This window comes from Gadus chalcogrammus, chromosome 15 (genome assembly GCF_026213295.1).
Source record: "Gadus chalcogrammus isolate NIFS_2021 chromosome 15, NIFS_Gcha_1.0, whole genome shotgun sequence".
NCBI classification, from domain to species: domain Eukaryota; kingdom Metazoa; phylum Chordata; class Actinopteri; order Gadiformes; family Gadidae; genus Gadus; species Gadus chalcogrammus.
The window spans coordinates 2,165,448-2,188,863 of NC_079426.1; the positions used below are offsets into that span (position 1 = coordinate 2,165,448).

The 23,416-nt window shown below is 45.4% G+C and overlaps 4 protein-coding genes across 7 annotated transcripts; 2 read left to right on the forward strand and 2 right to left on the reverse strand.

Moving 5' to 3' along the window:
• Window positions 1-122: 122 nt before the first annotated feature.
• Window positions 123-10,600, forward strand: LOC130404621 (adenosine kinase-like). Of its 2 annotated transcripts, none has more exons than XM_056609463.1 (11): window positions 123-379; window positions 2,321-2,395; window positions 3,290-3,343; window positions 4,704-4,782; window positions 5,218-5,390; window positions 5,795-5,903; window positions 6,196-6,366; window positions 6,592-6,627; window positions 7,215-7,329; window positions 7,439-7,528; window positions 7,677-10,600. In XM_056609463.1, exons 1-11 carry the CDS (start codon window positions 264-266, stop codon window positions 7,799-7,801), a joined length of 1,143 nt encoding a protein of 380 aa, XP_056465438.1. In that variant the 5' UTR covers window positions 123-263; the 3' UTR covers window positions 7,802-10,600. The 2 variants fall into 2 exon arrangements, with proteins under 2 accessions (XP_056465438.1, XP_056465439.1); XM_056609464.1 differs by lacking the exon at window positions 123-379 and adding an exon at window positions 1,075-1,239.
• Window positions 9,032-14,179, reverse strand: LOC130404909 (uncharacterized). Its single transcript, XM_056609853.1, has 7 exons — window positions 13,893-14,179; window positions 13,165-13,382; window positions 12,636-12,831; window positions 12,402-12,414; window positions 10,171-10,409; window positions 9,795-10,021; window positions 9,032-9,448 (listed from the first exon to the last, which is right to left on the reverse strand). The coding sequence occupies exons 1-7, from the start codon at window positions 14,015-14,017 to the stop codon at window positions 9,228-9,230; spliced, it is 1,239 nt and encodes a 412-aa protein (XP_056465828.1). The 5' UTR covers window positions 14,018-14,179; the 3' UTR covers window positions 9,032-9,227.
• Window positions 14,180-14,793: 614 nt separating this feature from the next.
• Window positions 14,794-16,919, reverse strand: LOC130404623 (dual specificity protein phosphatase 13-like). Its single transcript, XM_056609466.1, has 4 exons — window positions 16,773-16,919; window positions 15,715-15,889; window positions 15,277-15,491; window positions 14,794-15,000 (listed from the first exon to the last, which is right to left on the reverse strand). The coding sequence occupies exons 1-4, from the start codon at window positions 16,846-16,848 to the stop codon at window positions 14,798-14,800; spliced, it is 669 nt and encodes a 222-aa protein (XP_056465441.1). The 5' UTR covers window positions 16,849-16,919; the 3' UTR covers window positions 14,794-14,797.
• On the forward strand, window positions 16,294-23,360 carry LOC130404619 (sphingomyelin synthase-related protein 1-like). 3 transcript variants are annotated; one of them, XM_056609459.1, is made up of 7 exons: window positions 16,294-16,586; window positions 17,457-17,491; window positions 19,528-20,193; window positions 20,425-20,520; window positions 20,704-20,821; window positions 21,109-21,259; window positions 22,060-23,360. In XM_056609459.1, exons 3-7 carry the CDS (start codon window positions 19,532-19,534, stop codon window positions 22,362-22,364), a joined length of 1,332 nt encoding a protein of 443 aa, XP_056465434.1. In that variant the 5' UTR covers window positions 16,294-16,586; window positions 17,457-17,491; window positions 19,528-19,531; the 3' UTR covers window positions 22,365-23,360. The 3 variants fall into 3 exon arrangements, with proteins under 3 accessions (XP_056465434.1, XP_056465433.1, XP_056465435.1); XM_056609458.1 differs by lacking the exon at window positions 17,457-17,491 and having other exon boundaries at window positions 16,295-16,586; XM_056609460.1 differs by lacking the exons at window positions 16,294-16,586; window positions 17,457-17,491 and adding an exon at window positions 17,514-18,780.
• Window positions 23,361-23,416: the final 56 nt, after the last annotated feature.

Consider the following 23,416-nt stretch of genomic DNA (forward strand, 5'->3'; position numbering starts at 1 on the left):
CAACATGAGCAATACATCAACTAAATTTTAGATTATAGACTTTTTTTTTATTACATACATTAACCATGCTTTAATACAGCAATTCATATTGATTTGAATGAACACAAAATAATGGACGAACAGCGAGCGGTTTACTTTAGATCGGGCAATACCGAGGCCACCTCAACACCGGTTCCACAGAGAAGGCGCGTGTCCGTTGTCTGTCGATCGGGATCGTTATTCATTTCCTACTAGCTGATCGAAACGCAGAGTAACCATCAAGAATGGCTCCAAAGTCAAGGAAACATAGACATTCGGAGGAGAAAGAGAAGGTAGAAGTCACTCCTCCAAAGAAACAAAGACTCTCAGAAGAGAAGCCAGACTCTCCGACCGAACTAAGGTGATACTAATAAACATTTCAGGGAACGAAGCCTTCCCTTGGTTGCTTTGTGTTGTATTGCACTCGCACGTAAATCCCTATTTATATAGCGATCGCCTACCAAGTTAGGAGTAGCTCTTTTTGTGATGCTAGTCAACGAGTCACTTAGTGGGGAATGGCACGCAGTCTGCAGCCGGGGCGTTTGTGGAGCTCCCACGTGGCTTGTGTTGTGCAGGAGTCGCTAAAGTTAGTTATGGGAGACATTGAATCGTCGTCGTGTCTTCAAAATGACCTTTCAAGCAATGTTCGCCGTAGTCGCATTGATTTGTAAAAGCGTGTACGCTGAAGGTCAACACATGTGTAGTTACCGCGCAGCGGTGCGCGCTCCCGTCCTGTTTGAACGACTCAATGCATGACTGGACTCGTTCACATTATTGCCAGTCCGATGGGACAGTCGACCAATTTGGTTGTTCATTCTTCGACATTATCTGTGTGTCGGTGAAGAATAACGTTGGAGTTTACTGTAACGTTCATACATGTAACATAAGCATGCCCCAATGTCATCAGCTAGACGTGAATCGCCATGTCATTAGATTGTTTAAGAACGATTCAACCGCATGGATTTTTTATATTGACGATCGATTTAATAAATTAGTACACAACTATCAGGCAGTGGTATGATTTTTGTCGCTCCTCCTTCAGCTCCGATTGGTGCGGGGGCGGGGCTTCTTCGTGTAGACACATGTCGATCTGAGCGGCACGCAGGGATGAAATTAGGAGTTTTTTGTGTTCCCAGCTCTTTTGGTCTCAGAATTTGTGCCGCTCCACAAGTCTGTCAGCGTCAGATATTTTAGAAATAGGGACACCATGTCAGCTCCAAGGTAAGCTCTCCCCTGCAAATTGGGGGTTGATTTGATAAGTGGAAACATTTGTCTTTCGAGATGGATGTGCAGCTGCTGAAGGCGTAGTAACATCTCGCCCCTGCCGGTGTTATTACTTGGACAAGCTCAGTGATGACTTCATAAAAAGGCTAAGAAAAGCACGATTGGAACCATTTTCTGTATACATGGATAACCAGGGTGTGGCATCAGAGACGTGGTGGTTGTTTATTATGCTGAAATTGACAAGAGTTCCCTGGTCTATATCAATATTATAACGTTGTTTGTTTTCCAGTACCAATTGCATCAATGAATCCATATGGAACTGCATTGCATGCTTTGTATGTGTTGTGTCAAAATTGACTTGAGCAGAACAAACCTATCCTATGTTTGAGTGTTGGTTGAGCACATCATGTGCCAAGCATGTGCATATGGTTGGTTTTGCCTCAATGGGTTTAACCCAAATGAGAGAACAAGAGTATATTCAGGGATTAATTTCTTTGCATTACACGTTTCATGTTTACACTCTTGACGTAAACAGGGTGTGGTGTGGTTCTTTTCTTTTTAAGCTCATTATTTTGTTCCACTCATAGGGGAAATATGAATGTACCCTCTCTTATATTTGAATGAGTTGTTTCCGTTCTCGTTCATACACGCTCAGTTCTTTGCATACTGTAATGGAACAAGCAGACCTCTCATTACGAGCTCTGGTTGGTTTTGCCTGAGGGCAAATGCAGTCTTTGAAAGGTTTTTTTCTTATGTCATCATGAATTTGTGCGTCATATCACCCTGTAACCGGATCTGAGGGCCGGAACAAAAATGTAGTGCAACTTGCAAGTGTATATAATGGTGTAATAATGTATGATGTAAATGCAAATTTAGTAATGTATGAATCAAACAAGACGTGTACATATTATGCCATCCTCCTGTTAAAACTTTTCTATGTTGATGCAACCGTAGACAGCTGCTGTCTTTTTTTTTTATATATATATATATATATATATATATATATATATATATATATATATATATATATATATATATATTCGTTTTTACAAATGTCTTTCTTTCTTTGTGCTTCTAGCCCCAACTCTCTGTTCGGGATGGGAAACCCCCTCCTGGACATCTCAGCCGAGGTGGACAAGGACTTTCTGGACAAGTGAGTTACACACCGGAACGTTGTCCCATGTGTTGAGGCAATAGAGAGAGCGACTCTTATGGCCAATGTTGAGCCAGGCTCTGTTGCAGAAATTATTTGTTTAGTAATTTGTGTGTGTGTGTGTGTGTGTGTGTGTGTCCATTCCCTCTGATCATCCACACTGTTCTATCATTGGGTTGTGAGACAGGTCCATGTGTGCATGCACTGTAAGACATCGCCTTACCGTTGACTTAACGCATCTTGGAATCCTCATCTAATGACTGCTCTCCTAAGTGCAGTGGCATGGATTTGGTTCATCCCCAGAAAGAAAGCCTCTGTTTTATAAGAGATGCTCAATTTAGTTGAAACCTGGGGCAACAACCAACATTTGTCATCTGGAACAAAGTGTTTGAGAGTTTTTGCATTAAATTTGTTTTTTATACCATTTATTTTAAGCAACGGCTGGTTATGTCAAAGTGACCGGGGGCTTGATGCTGTAAAATTCTCATGTTGGAATTGGGTTGGGTTTCTTCTCTATATTTTAATTTTGGGTGATGTGAGGGCAATCCACGCCGGTTGGGGTAGGCCCGTTCTGGTTTTCTCCGGCCCCTGGCTGGACAGGAGTTGACGGGTGCAAAGGGTTCCTGCAGGTTTACGCTCAGAGTCCAATTCCAACCCGTTGTGTAAATGCCTGGGTTAGCCTCAAACTCGCCCCCTCTCCTCCCTCCTTGACCAGTTCTAATTCACTCTCACATGAGGATAACGCTAGACTTACGTGTGTGTGTGTGTGTGTGTGTGTGTGTGTGTGTGTGTGTGTGTGTGTCCCTAATATTTCATCCCGTAGGTTCTGTAAAATGATGTGTATGTTCTGCCCTCTGTGATTGTAAACTGATCTTTATGTTCTGCCCTCTACAGGTTTGGACTGAAGCCCAATAACGCAATCCTGGCAGACGAGAGCCACAAAGCGCTGTTAGTATCTCCTCTATTACATTAAACTCCCCTGGATTTTATGTAACTTCCCTGTATCTTAAAGAAGTAAGAAACAGTACTCTTAAAAGTACTCTTAAAGATTAGATCTTTGCCTGAACACTAAATGAAACAAAGAATGGCAAATGAAGGAATAGCTAACTGTAAATGAACACGTTGTTTGTCAAGCAAAGGGGAAAGAAAAGTCTGTCAAAGGGAGGCGCTTGGTCCTTGGTTTAATCCACTTCATTCTGGAATAGGCTAGACAAAACAGGCAAGCTCCAGAACTAATCACGTTCGAGCTCGGTGAGATGACGACAGCCAATAGATGGTCCCAAAGGGAATGTGAGACCGGGCCCGAGGGGCCGTTCAGCCAATCGCAGAATTGGAATTCCCAAATGCCTCCTGTGACTGGAGAGAACAAATATTTACCAGAAGATACCGGCACTTGTGTGTGTGTGCTGTCCACGCATATGGTCGCACACGTCATTTTCACATGTTGTCTATTTGTTGAACAAACTATGCTTCTCTGCCAGTGTGTATAGTATATGATTAAGCTAGTCCTTGTCTCCCATGGCCATGCCCCTGCATGTTTGTTATAGTAAATTAGGGTAATGTTTCTGCTTTAGAGAATGTAATTCCCCTGTAAAGCTGGTTTCACAGAGTATTAAGGGTACCGTTAGTCCTCGGAAGAACAGGTCATTTATATAATCAACTGAAAAGGCTCTTGGCCCCTGAAAGCCTTAAGGGATGAAACTATCACAAGACGGCTGCATCATCCAAAGTTGGTGCGGTATAACTCCCTGTAGTGACCAAAAAGATAATTCAAAATGATAAAAAACATAATCTACCAAAATCTCGGCCCACTGTACTGCAAACGCGTATGGGAGCAATGCGACCAATGGCGTCGGTTCTCAGGAGACCACGCCCCCCTCCTCCCTCGCGGCGGCCGGTCAGTCCCAGATGTCTCATCTCGGCGGCCTCGACCTCAGTCTCAGGACCTTAACAGCAGTAGGGCCGCTGGTTTCGCTTCCCCCCTCCTCCAGACGCACAGTGCTCCCACAGACCCCGAGTACACCAGTCAGCACCAGTAGAAGTTCAGCGTGAGAGTCGGACCACACCAAAGCCCTCTTTCTAAATATGGATATTTTTACGGGAAATCTACACGTAAACTATTCATGTAATAGTTGATCTGCCAATGCTGCTGTAGAGTCAGGACTTTAATGTGACAGGCAGCAGGGGTGGTCCAACGAGTGTCTGTAAAGCGTTGTAGAGGGGGCTCCTGCGGCCGTGTCCTGGCCTCCTCCTCCTCCTCCTCCTCCTCCTCCTCCTCCTCCTCACTCTGCCCCTCCTCTGTCTCCAGGTTCGAGGAGCTCATCGGCAAATTCACGGCGGAGTACCACGCCGGGGGCGCCACCCAGAACTCCATCCGAGTGGCACAGGTGGGCGTCGCACACCACCCCACCTGCCCCACCGGGTTGACTGACACGTACCCTCCCATAGCTGTAGCAAAGTGTAAAGGGGTGCCTTTAGACCGTGAAAACTGACTGCTTTAACTACCGCGTCAGTCGGAGGTAAACTGGAAACGGCTATTGTTGGCCGTGCCTACTTCCCCAAACATGGTTGATATTTCCTGCAACAGATTCTTGCCATCTGGGAGTTTAATTTACTGGGAGATAACGGCGATGAAGATAAAGCACAAGGCCGGCTTGTGTTTCGTATAAAATGAGGGAAATGTTTTTATTGTAAATGATGGACTGCTGCCCCAAGTGGGAACTCCACTTACTGGAGGCAGGGGGTGGGCTTCTAGTGGCCTAGCCATACAGCTTCATACAGTCTACTGTACTGAGATCCTGTCGCTCCCTGCTGCCCCCTAGTGGATGATCCAGAAGCCCGACAAGGTGGGCACGTTCTTCGGATGCATCGGCAAGGACAAGTTCGGGGATATCCTGAAGAAGAAGGCGCTGGAGGGAAAGGTGGACGCCCACTACTACGAGCAGGAGGAGGAGCCCACCGGCACCTGCGCGGTGTGCATCACCGGGGATAAAAGGTTAGACCCGAAATAACCCCCGGCACATGCTGTCCTCCGCCGCTGTTAACACCCGGCTAATGTCCCCGTGTCCCGTTACTCCGCTTCAATCAGGACTCTTGGAGCTGCAGTGTGTGTGTGTGTGTGTGTGTGTGTGTGAGAGATTCGGTGACTTCTAGCGGTGAGGTTGCAGATAGCAACCTACTTAATATGAAACACGTCTTTTCTATTTTCCTTCGATTATGCAGCAATTAAAACACGTATTAACATGATGTTCCATTTCTGCCGGGTCTGTCCCGCTAGGTGTCACTGAATTATGAACACTGCACCTTTTGACCATTAACCATGACATCTGTTCTTCGCACGTCGCTTACTCTCCATTTGTGTCTTTTGCTCTATCTCCACCCTAACTCTCACTCTCTCAGGTCCCTGGTTGCTAACCTCGCGGCGGCTAATGCCTACAAGAAGGACAAGCATCTGGACCTGGAGGAGAACTGGGCGCTAGTAGAGAAAGCTAAAGTCTACTACATTGCTGTAAGTAGGGCTGCAATGACTATGCTCTAACGAAAAAAAGACATACTTACGGGAAACATTTTAATACCAGGAACCATATGGTTATGGTTTATGGAAAGGGAGCCACGACGTGCAAAAGGGACTCTGGAATTCAGAAGGGCAGATTGAAAATAATCCTTTAACCAATATGATTCACTGCATCATACCTATGGAAGGGATGCAATAAAGAAAATGTGAGGAAACCGACGGGACAAAATGACGTCCTCTACCCTGGTGAAACGTCCACTCACAGCTCCATGGTTCCCCCCCGTAGGGTTTCTTCCTGACGGTCTCCCTGGAGTCCATCCTGAAGGTGGCCAAGCACGCGGCCGAGAACAACAAGGTGTTCTGCCTGAACCTCGCCGCTCCCTTCATCTCCCAGTTCTTCAAGGACGGCCTCATGCAGGTCATGCCCTACGTGGACGTTCTGTTCGGGAACGAGACGGTACGCCGCCACGTCTGCACGCCAAACTGGTCCTTTGGTACTTAATAGTAATGATGATAATATTCAATGTGATATCTATTTGATATCGGGGTGACTAAAAGCAGATTGCAACGGCAATAAAAAGGCAATTATTTGAGACTGATAAGATGCCATTTTATTTGAGACTGATAATCAGACAAACACTGGATCGTCTTGATTTCATATGACTGCTGTGTTCATTTTCAGGAGGCTGCTGAGTTTGGCAAAGCGCAAGAATTCGAGGTGAGTGAATCAGTGGTCTCGATCAAACCTTAAATGGCATCCACACTGTGCTGTCGTTCATTAGCTACTGCTGGCGCTTACCTTCTAGTTTCGGTTGTTAAGACTGATGTTGCTTACCTTAATGTTTCTGTTTACTGACTGATGGTGCTTACCTTAATGTTTCTGTTTACTGACTGCTGGTGCTTACCTTAATGTTTCTGTTTACTGACTGATGGTGCTTACCTTAATGTTTCTGTTTACTGACTGGTGGTGCTTACCTTAATGTTTCTGTTTACTGACTGATTGTGCTTACCTTAATGTTTCTGTTTACTGACTGCTGGTGCTTACCTTAATGTTTCTGTTTACTGACTGATTGTGCTTACCTTAATGTTTCTGTGTACTGACTGGCGGTGCTTACCTTAATGTTTCTGTGTACTGACTGGCGGTGGTTACCTTAATGTTTCTGTTTACTGACTGGTGGTTCTTACCTTAATGTTTCTGTGTACTGACTGGCGGTGGTTACCTTAATGTTTCTGTGTACTGACTGGCGGTGGTTACCTTAATGTTTCTGTTTACTGACTGCTGGTGCCCTTGTGTTTCGGTCGTAGACTGAGGACGTCGAGGAGCTAGCCAAGAAGGCCCAGGCTCTGCCCAAAGAGAACACCAAGCGGCCCAGAGTGGTGGTCTTTACCCAGGGGAAGGAGCACACCATCGTGGCTCAAAGTGAGAAATACTTCTCGTTATCCCCCCCCCTCTTTCTTTTGCCTTTTGGTTTTGTCCTGCAGTTCTCGCGTTGTTTCGATCTACGCTAATGCTTTATTTTTCTATCTAGGCGACAACAAGATAGATACATTCCCCGTGCTGAAGATCGACCCCAAGGATATCGTTGACACAAACGGCGCTGGTGATGCCTTTGTTGGCGGTAAGTGTGTGTGTGTGTGTGTGTGTGTGTGTGTGTGTGTGTGTGTGTGGTGTGTGTGTGTGTGTGTGTGTGTGTGTGTGTGTGTGTGTGTGTGTGTGTGTCTCGTGTGTGCGTCAAACCCACCTGACCACCTTTCGGCCTCCACCAGGGTTCTTGTCCCAGCTGGTGCAGGAGAAACCCCTGGAGCGGAGCGTGGAGGCGGGTCACTATTCGGCCAACGTGGTCATCAGACGCTCTGGCTGCACCTTCCCAGCGAAGCCAGAATTCCACTGAGGGTCCGTCCATCACTGTCGTATCACTCGTGTTCCCAGTGCGCCTCAAGCAACCCTCCTTACAAACCTGACCTCATGTGGTTCAGGGCCTGTGTTAAACCTCCGCCATCATCCAACCAACAGCAATCCGTCCCTCTCTGTGTGTGTGTGTGTGTGTGAACTGCATGTTGAAGTACCCGTCTTATCCATGCTATACCCGTTACGTCTGCTAGGGGCCACTTTGAGTTGTTACACCAGCAGTTCAGGTAGATGGTCTGTTGCAGAGGTTACACCAAAACAGAAATGTGGGGAACCTTGCAGGCTGTAAAACCATTGCTGGACATTTTGAATCTCAGTGAAAAATGGCATTAATTTGTTCATATCGTATATATTTTGTTGAGACGATAAGTGAGTTTTTGATAGTATTACGAGGCTCTGACACTGCCAGCCACTGTGTTTATCGTGCACGGTTGCATTCAAGCCGTTCCCCTTGGGCTTTCTGTGACAGCAGAGTAATTCCATGAGGGGGTGATGACCTTAATTATAACATTGTGATGTTATGCATACAGTATTGAGCTCTACAGGAATGACACGGGCTACGATTATTTTTCCTTTACTCATGACTGGTGAACCTCGTTACACAGGTTTTAATCGACCAGTGGGATGCCAAATTGGTTCCCTTTTTCTAAAGCACACGTTTCAATTTGTATGACTATATTTGTACTTAAAGGTGTGCGAGCTAAGCTTTGCACACTTGTTCCCTGCAGACCAATGAGCTGCTTTGATTGTGTTTGGCTTTGTCCTACGTTCCGTTTTAGAGGGTTGGTCTGTACGATTTAATTTTCCTCAACTCCTCGTACGGAGAAGAAGCCTCTGTCGATTCGGATGCCTTTTTTTAATTCCTTTTTTTTTTTCTTTTTTTTTTACTTAAGTTTGCTGAGGCACGATGTCCACACTCTTGTTTAACTACATGGAAGTTACTCGCCATCTTTGCTCAGCGCAGTGCAAGAGAGCTGGGCCCATCTCTCCTTGATAGCCTTTTTTTCTTCTGCCTTAAAAGACTGAAAAACCTGCGCGTGTGACTCGTTTGTCTACATGGCCTCAAAATACCCGGAATGGAAGGTCTTTTATTTTGTTAAATGCTAACTATGTTACGGTATTTTCTTAAACTGACAAAGAAAGCTTATTTACGATAAGAAAAGTAGTTGGTCAAACTGATAATTTTTTTATTTTTTAGAATATCATATTTGTTACATTTGTTTCTGCAGTTTTTAAATGGTAGGCTGTTAAAATCCTAAACTTAAAAAAATCACATTTCTGTTGGATCATGAGGGTTTTTTTTCTGGTCAGGGTTCAATTGAATCTAATTATTATCTAATTATAACGACATGCAAACAAATTGTCCCTGCAGTTGGAAATGGTGTCGACAATATTAAACCCATGGAAAGTTATCGGTCTGGCGTCTTCTTTTCACTGAGCCTCTCCAACTGCAAGGCAATGTCCAGCGCTCTCAGCTGCCTCAGGAAGCCGTGATTGGGCAGAATGCAACGCCGCTGGCGCACGTGCTCAATGGCACCCACCACGCTCAGGCCTTGCTCCATCATCAGGTACGCCAGGACCAACGATGCTGACCGACTCCGCCCCATTACACAATGGACCAGCACCTTGCCTAGGGCCCCCCAGCGTGCGTGCACACACACACACGCGCGCGCACACACATACACACACACACCAATCAATCAGCTTCAATTAGCTTTACGTAGGCAATGTATGTGCATTCAAGGTAGGCCTACATAGCTTTGGGTCTCGCTCAATCACTAGAGTAACATAAATAACCAGGTATGGGTGGCCAAAACAATAATGGAACCCACTAGTAGTAAAGATGGATAGAAAAGGGCCCAGTGATGTACATTTTATCTATCAATCAACAGATCTATTAAAGAGATTTAAAAAGAGGTAACAAAATAATTCGCCTATTTCCTGAAGGCATGACGCATCGGTTCACGTAGGCCTACTCTGTGGATCCTGAACAGCGCCGTGGATGAAGAGGCTGGCAGGACAGAAGAACTGGGCGATGTTGAAGGTGGGCTTGTCGTCGGCATCCAGCCCGTAGTATTGGATGTCCATGTCGTCTCGGTAGTAGTCGGCGCCGGTCGATACATTGTTCCACTTGCCTTCCGCTGCGTTCAGGATGTGCGTGATGCCCATGCTCTTCAGAGCAGCTCGCTCCAAGGCTGTTTTCCTGCGGACAGAGAGACTTTCCTTCATGAACTGAAATAACAGATTATTCATTATCCTTATTAAGCAGGCAGGAGTTGCCCAAAGATGCATCAGGTACTTTGCGGATGATGTGGAGCCGCAATCAGTGCGTGTTCATGTAGGCCTACTCACTCATCTCCTATGTAGATACCGGGCCAAACTTCGTTGACGTGTGTGTACTGGGCTCCGGCGCCCGCCCAAAACATCTGCTCCAGGTCCAGCGTCCCGGGCGTGATGTAGTCGCTGTTGGGGTCCACACGCACGGATTTGTACGGGTTACCCCCGCAGCGCGGCTTCACCCCCACGCAAGAAGACATGATTCTCGCCGTCTGCGACCACCAGAACCTTTGACCGTCTACCGCAATATGGCTCTACCTCAAGTGGGCAGATGTCTGGGATATTGGCAGTGATTGACGTCCTACCTGGACAGGTTACAAAAACAATCACAACAAAGATGTATTAGTTTGTGGTATAGTGTTAGTAAAAGGTGTTATATTTAACCAATTTCTCTGTTTTATGAAAACGTACCTCTATGTATCCTACGAGAAATGCCGTTTTAAGTTGTCTTTAAAAAATTCCGAATATACAGAAAGCAGCACGATACCTTCCCTCTTCTACATGCACTTCTCGGAGTGTGTTTGTCACTGTAGAGCCCCTTCTATCCGTTTTGGTTCCATACTGAATGACGGATCAGGAATGGTAACGGCCCCTCCCGCTCGCATGTGCAAGACGATATATTTAGGCAACCGAGGACAAATCCTGACCTCTGCAACCTGCTGCTCAAAAGGGAAAGTGTCTCCCCTCTCTCTCTCTCTCTCTCTCTCTCTCTCTCTCTCTCTCTCTCTCTCTCTCTCTCTCTCTCTCTCTCTCTTTATTATCTGTTTGTCTCTGACACACAAACAAACTTATTGACTGGTTTATAACACTTACTGTTTGAAGATTAGGCCTACGCACACCACCACTCTGATGTAGTTCGCAACTGACACACTAAAGTTCCCAGTTGATCACTTGCATAACAGACACAGTATGTGCACAGCATTGTCATCATCAAAATGTGAGCAATGTTTCAACAGGTGCGAGGATTCACTGTGTGTGTGTGTGTGTGGTGTGGGGGGGGGGGGGGGTTACCTAACTAGGTTACAGTCACGGTACAGAATAACACTTTATAATAACGGTACATGAATGAACCATTAATTAGCAGTAATGAGTGGATTAGGGTAAGGGTTAACCCGACGCTGAAATAATGAATACCTGGTTAACATGAACACCATAAGCTTTGCTAACATGAACACCATAAGATGTGTTTACTTGAACACCATAAGCTTTGTTAAAATGAACACCATTAGTAAATTACAACTTGACCATCAGTTAAATGCTATTTAACGGTTAGTTAATTCTTAATACTGCGTAAACAAATCTTAATTACCGGCAATGGAAAATGAGTGAACCCTTATTGGAAAGTCTTACTGAAATAACTATTCAATGAGACCTCCTCCTCTTTCCACTCATTGATTTAACTTAACTTGATTTAACTTCAATTTAATTATCTTTAATTTCAAATGAAGAGCATGTGATTTAAAGTTTGCAGTCTGTATTATTGTGCATAAATGATTGTTGATTGTGGATCGCTGATGGTTTTATAATGCAGATATCCCAAAAACAAAATCATTTGATTTTAGTTAGATTTAGTAGTGTGAATAAATATTAAATAAATAGTGTTTTGGAAAACAACGGAGAGTATCAATAAGTCTGTAAATTAAACACCAATATATAATTGTTTATGGGTGTTAGTAATCCACTTTTTGATTGGTACACTGTTCATCTTTGTCATTTTGCATATGTCTATTTGTTTAGGGTTAAGGCATGCAGAAAATGTGTAAGTGTATAGATCCGGGTGTATGTGTGCAGAAGACAGGTGTTAGTATTTGTTTACGTCTATGTGACCTTTTTTGCCATGCATAAAGTATGCATGCGAGTAAGTATGCAAATACATGGGCCTGCACAGATGTCTGCATGCTAGATTACCGTGCACTCAGGTTATTGTTTGAATTTAATATTGTATATATTCTGCCTATAATCTATCCAATTAATGCAAGACAAAGGTTTAATAGAAAAAGGTTTTATAGAAAGAGATATTGACAAAACAATGACCCTGAAATATGTATGGTTTTATGTGCAAATCATACAGACAGTCATGATATACCGATTTGCATGTAAGCATTTTCTGGGGCAATGATTTGAGTATAGTCGGTTTTCATGTGAAAAACTTAAACCTAATGTATCAAACTTATAGAAGGAAGACGTTCTCAAGCTAATTTACACTGCACATTGGATAACATTCACTACGCCTCAGCAGTATTTACAAATGATTGTGTACTTCAGAGAGAAAGAGATAAAGAGAGAAATACCAGTTTCACCTCATGCACTGTTAAATATGTTGTATTCATGGCTGTTTGCGGTTGTTTCTTGTGTTTATACGTCTGCCAAGCTGTAAACAAACACTATTGTCTGGACTTGTACCCTGTTGAGAGAGAGAGAGAGAGAGAGAGAGAGAGAGAGAGGAGAGAGAGAGAGTCAAAGGTCAAAAGAGGGCACACATGTTCCTCTTGGAGGCCAGCTCTTGGTCCAGGTGGAGCAGCAGAGACAGGAAGTTCCTGTTGGGGTAGATGGCTCGGCTCTGGATCACATGATTCACGGCGTCGGCGAGGGAGAGACGCCGCCTCAGCATCAGAAACGCCAGCACCAATGTGGCTGAGCGGCTTATACCCATGATGCAATGCACCAAGACCTTCCCTAGGAAGCGTGGAGAGAGCATAGGGGAAGACAGGTGAAGAAACGGAAAGGTTGTATTTAGAGAGTAGAGGGGAAGACCGGTGAAGAAACGGAAAGGTTGAATTAGAGAGTAGAACTAATTCGAGTTTTGAGACTTTTATCAGGTGCCTTACAATCCTTTTACCCATTGTATTGTTTTTTATTTGTGCGCATTATCCTTTTACCTATCTAATCTGTTTTAGTTGTATTCCACTGTGTCGTGCTTTTTATCTCAATCTAATTTGTTTGTTGTTATATATGCCTTTGACATAATTACTGTGCTGAAGAACTTGACAATGACAAAGACCCACGTACCATCTTTGCTCTTCAGGGCCTTGTGTATGAAGTCTGCGGCGGGTTTGAAGTGCTGACTGAGGTCAAAATGGTCGGAGTCCTCTGCCGGGACGCCCCAGTACACAACGCTGCTGCCATAGTACTCCTGGTCCCCTAAGCTGCCCTGCTTGGAGTGGGCTGCGTTCAGGACATGCGTGATGCCCAGCTTACGCAACCCGCCTCGGTTCTGAGCGATGGCTCTGAGAGAGGTGGGACACACAGTCAGCCGTTTGCTCCTTCATTTTATATGCTGGCTGGTGAATGATGTGAGCTGAGTATCTGGGCTGAATGACTGGATGACTGATTTAATGCAGGCTACCGATGGAGACACAGCTTGGTTGTTTGTTTTCTACGTCTCCTTTTTTGTTATCCTTTATCTCTTTTAAAGGATACAATGACTGTTCTTTTCTTATCCTGTGTACCATGGTTAGATAATGATCAGAAGATGATATCAAAGATGATGTCATTCTTTTTTGACTTTTATTCAAATGTTTTTTTAGTTCCTTTTTTTTTCTCACATGTCAATGTAAAGCTGCCCTACAAATAAACTTTCCTTGCTCCGCTCTTGGCTCACAAAGCTACACCCAACACAAAAGAAGAGTTGTATTGTGCTTCCCTCAGCCGAACTCCACGATAACATCCACAGTCATCTCCAGCCAACCCCCCCCCCCCCCCCCCCCACGGTACAAAACAACAGGCGGGCCACTCACACATTGCCTATGTACAAGTTGGGCCAGACCTCGTCTACGGGCGACAGCTCCAGCGCGCAGGAATCCAAGGCTTTCTCCAGCTCCTTAATGAGCGCCAGGTCCTGCTGTGGTCGGCTCCCAGACATTCTGCCCCGAGAACCAGCACTGCTCCCACGAACGCAATCCCCGCTAAAGGCTTCACCCTCCCTTCACACTCTCCCTGTACACACTCTCCCTGTACACTCTCTCCCTGTACACTCTCCCTGTGCACTCTCCCGGTTCACTCTCCCTGGAACACTGTGGGAACTGTTGTGCCTGGTGTGTGTGTGTGTGTGTGTGTGTGTGTGTGTGTGTGTGTGTGTGTGTGTGTGTGTGTGTGTGTGTGTGTGTGTGTGTGTGTGTGTGTGTGTGTGTGTTTGTGTGCCCGAGTGTGTACGACAGTGACAGACACGAGCAGGTGGCTGTTTGACCGGATGGTTCCAAATTTAGTTCTCAGTTCAGTGTGTGTCTGTGTCTGTGTGTGTGTGTGTGTGTGTGTGTGTGTGTGTGTGTGTGTGTGTGGTGTGTGTGTGTGTGTGTGTGTGTGTGTGTTTTCTTTCACTGGATCCTTTATACTCACACTATTTATGTTCGGTGCATAACCGCGATTCAGACACGCAGAGAAAAGTGATTGGTTCTGTTTGTGCCTCGAAACAACCCTCTGTTCTGTTTGAGAAACACAACCCAAGGCTATTGATTCAATAAATAATTCATTCTTTATCCTTTCCATCCTCCATGGCAAATGATTATTATTATACCCAAGATTATTATGCACTGTTCCTGAGTGGTGTCATGTCAGATTATATCAAATGACGGTACATTAAATAAGACATACCGCCTGAGAGTAGGAGGGTCTCAAAGTGAATCACAATGTGTGGGATGGGTTTTCAGCCTCTCTCCCGCTGTAGGTTCCGATCGAGGGCAATAAGCTGTTGCAGGAAGCCCCGGTTGGGGTCGGGGAAAACCCAGCGCTTCTGCTGAACAAGGCGAATGGAAGACACAAGGCTGAGGTGACGATGGATCATGAGGTAGGCCAAAACGACAGCAGCTGAACAACTCACTCCCACGGCACAGTTCACGGACACCTTGCCTGGGTAAAGACAAAAACAAGCATTCACACAGACACAGACAAACACATACGTATAATTACAGACACACCTACACCTGCATAGACACACACATAGATATGAATGCACGTACAAAGGCACGTGCACTCAGACACGATTACACAAACACGTACACACCCGCTCTCTGACATGCACACACACACCTACACTTTGACGGCAGGTGTGAATACATTCTTGGTCATCTGCTACGGTAAATGCTTTTCTCAGGGATGGGACTCGGGAGAAACGGTTTACGGTACCTCCCGATGTCAGACCCTCGTGAATAAACAGCGCAGAGGTGTGGAAGAAAGGTGAAAGGTCAAAGGTGGGCAGGTCACTGGCTGGCACGCCATGGTACTTCACCGTGGTGCCGTAGAAATCAGCACTCCCTTTGCAGCACATTTTGCCATGAGCTGCGTTCAAGACGTGTGTCACGCCCAGCTGCCACAGTCCAAACATGTCATGGGTCATGTACCTGGTGGTAAATGGACTGCATTTATGTAGGCAAGGCGCAAGAACAGGACAACTCGACACTCAGCTAGGAGGAGCCGGGGATCGAACTAGCAACCTTGCAGTTACCAGCTGACCCGCCTTACCAGGTGGTGGAGCAACTGGTGTTACAAACGTTAAAAAAATTGTAAAAATAAGTTTTGCATGTGCCACACAGAAAAGGGAACACAATAAAACACAACACCTACATGTCACCCAGATACAGGTTGGGCCACACCTCGTCGCCATGACGACACGAGCGCGGGGACGAATGTAAAATGTCCTCCAACTCCTGAAGAGACGGCCTCTGTAGTTCGTCTGCCTCGACGTCGCGAGCGGTCTCATCCACACTGTGCGTCTGGCACTGGGACCCTTGCCTCTCGCCTTTCACATCCGACATGACATCAGTTTAGCAGGTTTTAGAGGAGTATTCCAAGCTGTATTATGCATCAGTGAATAAAGCAAGAGGTTTTCTTCACTGCCACTCGGAATGGTGCTAAAAAAACTCTTTAATTTGATTAACACTGACTGTGAAAGACAGGTGGAGCAGTTTCTCACACAGGAAGTATATTCTGCAATATGCACTATAAGAATGGCAAAGGCCATTCCTGCCGTTATCAACAATGAATGCAATTCTGCTTATATTACCGACCAGAATAATCAACTTCAAATATTGTTGACGTGTTTTATGATACATGGACAAGAGGGACTGGAGCTTGGGTTAATGATGGTTCATTGGTTCTAGTGCGCACTGCTCAGGTTTTAATGTCGACCAGCAGATGTCAGCGTATCCCTGCTTCTGGGTACAGAGGTTCCCTAGGAGACTCTTTTTACTCAGTACGTTTGCTGTCTCGGTCCCTTCCTGTTGTCACCCTGCCACTATGTGGTTCAGCCCCCGTGGTTCAACCATGGTTCGACTCATAGCTTATGTGTAATTTCTGGGATCTAACGTGTAAATGTATGAGTCAACCCCGAATCGTGGCTGCGAGGGCATATGGTCATGACACTGCAGCGGGTTTATCGCAATGGAGACAAACCAGCAGGGACATAGCAAGAGAGACTGAGTTTACAGAAGAAAGCTGTAAGTAAGAGTATCAAACATTTCGCCTTAATGCTGAATTGTAGCTGTGTATTGTGGTGATTGTATTGTATACAACCAGGCCTAATGGAGTAGGCTACCTCTTCATTTGTTTTCATTAATAGATCACCTCTAGGTTTCGAGACTTTCTTTTAAAGTGGTATTTTTAGCCAACTCTGCATTACAAACCTTTCATCGTATGTCCAATCGAGGAATCTGTGTCTAATAACGACAGAGACAATTGATTATGGATTGAATTACTCATGTTCGATTAAACCCTTTAGCCCACGTGCGCAAAGTAACCCTGTCAATGACGTCATTGAGCTATGTAGTTGTCAGACAGGACAAGACATGTAGTTGGACCATAATTTCTGCCAAGGATGAACATACGGCCGACAAAACTGTCCCGTTTTGTTAGCGACAAGCTGGATGTAGCTGACCTTTGGTCATGAGCCTTGCTGTTTATGGTGTATCACTTTGAATGTCAAACCCAAACGTAAATTTCGTGAGGTTTCCGTAGTGAGTACCGTCTATGGGACGGGTCAATACCGCAAAGGATTGCTAGGCTATATCCTATAGGTGGCCCCGTTTGCGACTAAACGCTCCTGCGTGTTTGGCCTGATTTCTTCCTTTGGGAATGAACGCTTATAACCCGGAGTTTTTGTGGAACTATCTCCCTCACCAAACCCCACCCTATAGATTCTCCCTCATGAGTTGTCTCTGTTGCAAACAAAAATTTGGTGCCTTCTTTCCCAATGTGGTCACAGTCTTGTGTGAATCATTGTCAGCCAGTGAGAGAACACACACACACACACACACACACAAAAGTTGGTCTATTTCCAATCTTGTTTTTGTTTTATTGTGGGGGCTTAGAGCCAGCTGGAGAGTGTCTTCGCAAGCCTACATAGGTAAGTTACATACAGTAACTTTCTTAAGTTACATACAGTAACCGTTTAGTCCATTACTAGGACATGTAGCTGTTTGTCAGTGTTTTCACAGACTGACAGCTATTGTCTCTCTCCAGCGATTGACCATAATTGACCATGTAATACGATGATATGGATGTTTTCCATCTGATCCTAAGCTTCTAATCACTCATTTTGTTCAAAATGTGATGACTGAAGACATTTCTCGTCTAGATTTCACACTGTGGATGTGCATTTTCCTTATCTGATCGAAATGACAAACATAATATCATCGCCACAACTTGGGTTTCGAATATGATCCCCTTGTGCCATACATACTCGCTCCTACCATAAAGTAGAAATTGCTTGGATCTTGTGTCCACACAGTTAACATGCATGAGACTAACGCAGACACTAGCTTGTTAAAATCGGTCTATTTTAAACAGATTCTTGATGAGTAATATGATGGTGGCGGAGAAAAGGCTAGTTACAGTAGTCGTCCTTACGTCCTGTCAAACTGTTCTTTCACACCACAGTAACAGTTCCAGTATGTAACATGTAGGTTGGCCAGTAGCAGTGAGGTTCCAGATTGCCATCAACTGAATTCCTGTGGGGGCTTGTACTGGCCGGTATTGTGTAAGGTGCCTGTAGGTACTTCCAAAATGATATCATTGTCGACAGTGTGGAACAAAGTGTCAAGTGATGCGGTTCCTGTTTTTTCACCACATCAATAAAATAATTTATTACTCATTGAGCTGAAGAGGACTGTACGTACGTACACATGCTCTGTGATTTCGGTTTTGTAAGAAACCAGCATACATTTTTAATGAGCATTCTTCCCTAGGCTGTAAGGCCTGCCCCAAACAACTCCTAGGACACTTGTATACAACTTCTTGGTGTATGTGTGGATGGGAAGCATGGCGCTTCAACATGGCGGTCTCTCTAGAAGAGGACCCGCTCCCTATGTAGATATAAAAGACTAATTTTAATCACCAAAATCGTATTTTCATTATAAACAAAGTCATACATATTTATAAATATTATTTTCCATTTCTACAAAGGCTGTTCCACTGGACGCAACTTTATCCTGAGCACTACACCTTTAACAGAATATGTCCTCCTCAATGAGATTAGCATCAGTGCTGAGAATGGCAGACCTTTGGAGTTAGCTGGTGTGCTGGCAGACAGGTAGCTAGCTACTTATCAAAAGGTTCAGAGAGCAGAAAGTTCACTTTTGGTTATGGAACAAAATACCACCACTACCACTAATATTTGGAACCTCCTATTTAAAGGTCTGCTATGAACAAATGTCAATAACAATGATTTGAGGCATTCATTATTTTTAATCCCATTGCAAATATACTTGGAGATCGGCCTGATTAGTTGAACGCATGTTTTTGTGATAATTTTCTTCTTGTGTTAGTATAGTTAATTATGCTTTGCGAGGCTGTTGAAACTCTGTTATGTTTGGGAAGCACACACAAACACATCGTAGGCCTGCCTGTATAGACATGTGTGTCAGTCAGTGCCAGTACCTACTGCTTAGACGCTACAGTGCAGTCACTGTCCTAGCCACGACCAGAGCAGAGGACTCAGCTCCCTGACAGTAGCTCACTAGATTATAGTAGCCCACTAAATGTTTTGAGCTTGCTAAATGCTAGTAGCCTACTTAATGTTGTCAGCCTACTAAATGTTAGTAGCCCACGAAATGTTCGTAGCCCACGAAATGTTAGTAGCCCACGAAATGTTAGTAGCCCATTAAACGTTACACGCCAGCACAATGCTAGTAGCAAGCTAAATGTATCAGCCTACTAAATGTTATGAGCCTGCTTAATGCTCGAAGCCGGCTGAAAGCTAGGTCACAGAGAACGGAGAGGTCCATCAGAGCCATCTTAGTCACTACCCAATCATGTGAGAAGATTGCCTCTGGCCAGCTGGCCTCGGAGTGTCCTCCCCAGATTAGAGCCGTGTGACATTCATACCTCCCTGACCGTACGGCGCCGCTCAACGCTCTCCCCCCCCCCCCTGTGTCTCTGCAGCGGCATGGCTCCTCCCGAGGACGGCGCGGGCAGCTGGACCTGCAAGCAGGTGGCCGGCTGGCTGCGGACGGAGGGCTTCGGGGAGTACGTGCAGCTGCTCTGCACCCAGCACCGCCTGGACGGCAGCGGCCTGCTGGCCCTGACGGAGGCGGACCTCCGGGGACCCCCGCTGGGCCTCACCGTGCTGGGGGACATCAAGCGCCTGTCGCTGGCCGTCCGCCGCCTCCAGAGGCAGAACCGGTCGCGGCGGGAGGAGCTCGGCCTGGACGCGGCCGACGGGCTCTCCAACGGGGGTGGGGGGCCGGCGGTGTGCTGGGCGGGGGGGCTGGAGAGGAGCTGGGCCGACGGGGCGGGGGGGCGGTGTCTGCGGGCGGACCGGGGGTGTAGCGGCGGCGGCGGTGGCGGTGGCTGCGGCGGGGAGTTCTGCCTCAGAGACCGCGGGAGTCTGGCCCGCGGGCCGGAGGGGCTGCTGTGCTACGCCCACGCCAACGGGAGGAGCAGGCACCACATGGCGGGCCGGCTGGACCCGGAGCTGTGGAAGACGGCGCTCAGCTTGATCTACGTCCTGTTTGTGTTCGGCTTCACCTCCTTCATCATGGTCATCGTCCACGAGCGCGTCCCCGACATGAGGACCTACCCCCCGCTGCCGGACATATTCTTAGACAGGTGTGTGTGTGTGTGTGTGTGTGTGTGTGTGTGTGTGTGTGTGTGTGTGTGTGTGGTGTGTGTGTTTGTGTGTGTGTGGTGTGTGTGTGTGTGTGTGTGTGTGTGTGTGTGTGTGTGTGTCACATTTAAGAAAAGCATGCTAGATTGTGCAATCAGATTAGTTTCATTAACTATCTGTTTTTGGCGTCTATATCTAATCTTCCTGCATGCGTTTTCTCTCTCCTCTGATAGTGTTCCCAGAATTCCTTGGGCGTTTGCAATGGCCGAAGCCTGTGGCCTGATTCTGTGTTACATCATCTTGTTGATCCTAATTCTTCACAAACACAGGTAACGCATCGTAGCAGTTCAAAGTATGAACGTATGTCGTACTTGAGTTATGCCCCACTTAAGTTAAGTAGGTGAAGTCTGGTTATTTTGGTTTTGTAAAAAAGGTAGTTCCAGCTTTTTTTGTACGCCTCAAATTTGGTCCTACTTCAGCGTGCTGCGGTTTCTCTCGTCTGTCTGCCTCAGGTCCATTCTGTTTCGGCGGCTCTGTTCCCTGATCGGGACAGTGTTCCTGCTGCGCTGCTTCACCATGTTTGTCACCTCCCTCTCCGTTCCTGGCCAGCATCTAAAATGTGCTAGTAAGGTACGGAAATAGTTGAATAACACAAATTCTATTCATCCGCCTTATAATGCAAATTATTAGGAGGAGGTTGACCCACCATAAATTGCCACCTCTGTCAAAATGATGGTGCAAATAATAGTTCCATCATTGTGTTATGTTTTGATTTGAATCAACCAACACCACTTCAAAATAAAACCGGCGTTGCATAAATATGGATCGATATGTGTTTGTGTTTTGAGTTTGCGTTGTTGTCATGTAACGTGATGCATTCACCGCCCGCTTGCCGGTTGGACGTATTGTTTCTCCAGATGTACGGCGACACCTGGAGCAAGATACAGAGAGCACTGGCCATCTGGAGTGGCTTCGGCATGACTCTGACTGGCGTCCACACGTGTGGAGACTACATGTTCAGCGGGCACACAGTGGTCCTCACCATGCTTAACTTTTTTGTGACAGAGTGTAAGTGCCCAGCGCTAGGAGAAGTTATCCTTTTATTGTCCCTTTTTGTGGGGCGATTCTTTCTCTGCTTTCGACCCAACCGGGAGCCGGTGAACACATGGGGGAGGAGGTAGGAGAGCTGTGGACCACTTCCCTCTAGAACAGCTACTTCCACTGCAACGTGTCTTGAGTGATGCAGGGTCTAGGAAACAGGATAGTGTAGTTGTTGCGGTGTTTGACGGATGAATAGCCCCGGGTTACCTCAGCAAGTCAATCGACACCTTAACCACTGCACTATCCTACGGTGTTTGACTTGCAGATGAATTATCTGGGTTTAACCATGAAAATAAACAGTGGAGATTTAACAACTCTTTACTCAAGGAGTTTGTGTTCGTGTTAAAAGAGAAAACAAAGGAGTTTATTAAGATCAATCTAACTTCAGTGCCCTCATTACAAATAGTATGGGAAGCATTTCAGGTTACCTGTAGAGGATGGATTATAGCTACGCCACAGCCAAGAAGAAAATAATAGTGAAGAAGAAAAACAGTTTAATGTTAGAGACTAAGAATTTAGAATCGCAACATATGCGGGATCTTAAGAATATAAGATTTAAAAATGGAGTAACCCCGTATGGAGTAACCCCGTATTAAAAGCAGGTGGATCTTTATAAGACTTCATAAGAAACTGGACATTTAAAGGAATTTATTGATTATTATGAATTTTGTAAGTACATTTTGATTGAATTCTGGTCGTTTAAACCGGTCTTTGTCCAGAGTTGAATAATGACGCCCATTCATATCATCCCATCGTACTTCCACCAGACACCCCAAGGAGCTGGAACCTGATCCACACCATCTCATGGGTGCTGAACCTCTTTGGCATCTTCTTCATCCTGGCAGCGCACGAGCACTACTCCATCGACGTCTTCATCGCCTTCTACATCACCACGCGCCTCTTCCTCTACTACCACACTCTGGCCAACACGCGCGCCTACCAGCAGAGCCGACGTGCCCGTATTTGGTTCCCCATGTTCTCCTTCTTCGAGTGCAACGTGAACGGACCCGTGCCCAACCAGTACAACTGGCCCTTCGACAGGCCCGCCTTCATGAAGAGCCTGATTGGTTAGAGGGTGTGTGTGTGTGTGTGTGTGTGTGTGTGTGTGTGTGTGTGTGTGTGTGTGTGTGTGTGTGTGTGTGTGTGTGTGTGTGTGTGTGTGTGTGTGTGTGTGTGTGGGGGGGGGCACGAGGGAGGTGCTACTTCTGACCTGTACTTTTAGGGCTTTGTGCAGAATGTTTAAACTAATATACCCTTATATTATTTGGTTCCTTATTTGATTCTTTACAAATAAATGGAGAGCCAGCACAGCAAATAACATGGCTTTAATGCTTAGACAGCAGTTTCTGTCATTCAGGATACGGTTAATTTGATCAAGGCGGGATTGTGAAGGAAACGGAGAGCTCTTTTTACGCTTATTCTGCATAACGGTATGGAAAAACTTCTCCACAAACCTTTTATCTGACTGCATGTTTACTTTGGAGCTTTTGTTCAATGGCTAGGCTTTCTCGTTTTATTTTTTTTAAACCAAAGTGCAAATTTTCTTTAGCCAAAGAAATTACAGGAAATGTATTGCGTTTTTGAAATTTAGCTATTTGCAATACTGGGTTATTCGCTTCTGTGTTATTTATAATTTTGTATTTAATTTTTTTATCAGACTTATTGTTCTTTCACATATCAAGAAGAAACTATGCAGTTATGTATAGAGAAGAGTATAACGGGTTTATAATGTCTGAAGGGATTTGGGAATCGGTGGATTCAATTGTGTTTTTAGGGCGCATCAAAAAAAATGTTTGCCACAATTGATGTTGAACATGTCGTTGATTTAGCACCTTTGTTTAACAAACCTGTTTACAATGTAATTATTCCTTTTTTGTATACGTTATCACTGGAGTGGTGGTTTACAAGTTTATTTATTCGCAATGGAATTACTAATGATTTTCGCCGCTTGGCTCAACACTTTTTGTATTTCAGTCACAGAGATCACTTGCCCAGCGGCCTTGACCAATATTGTATTTTGGGTACTCGTTCAATTTCGATGATTAAAAAAACAACCAATACCTATACAATGCCTTGCGTGTTGCATCTATTGTATTTTAACGTAATCAATGTGCGACAATGTAT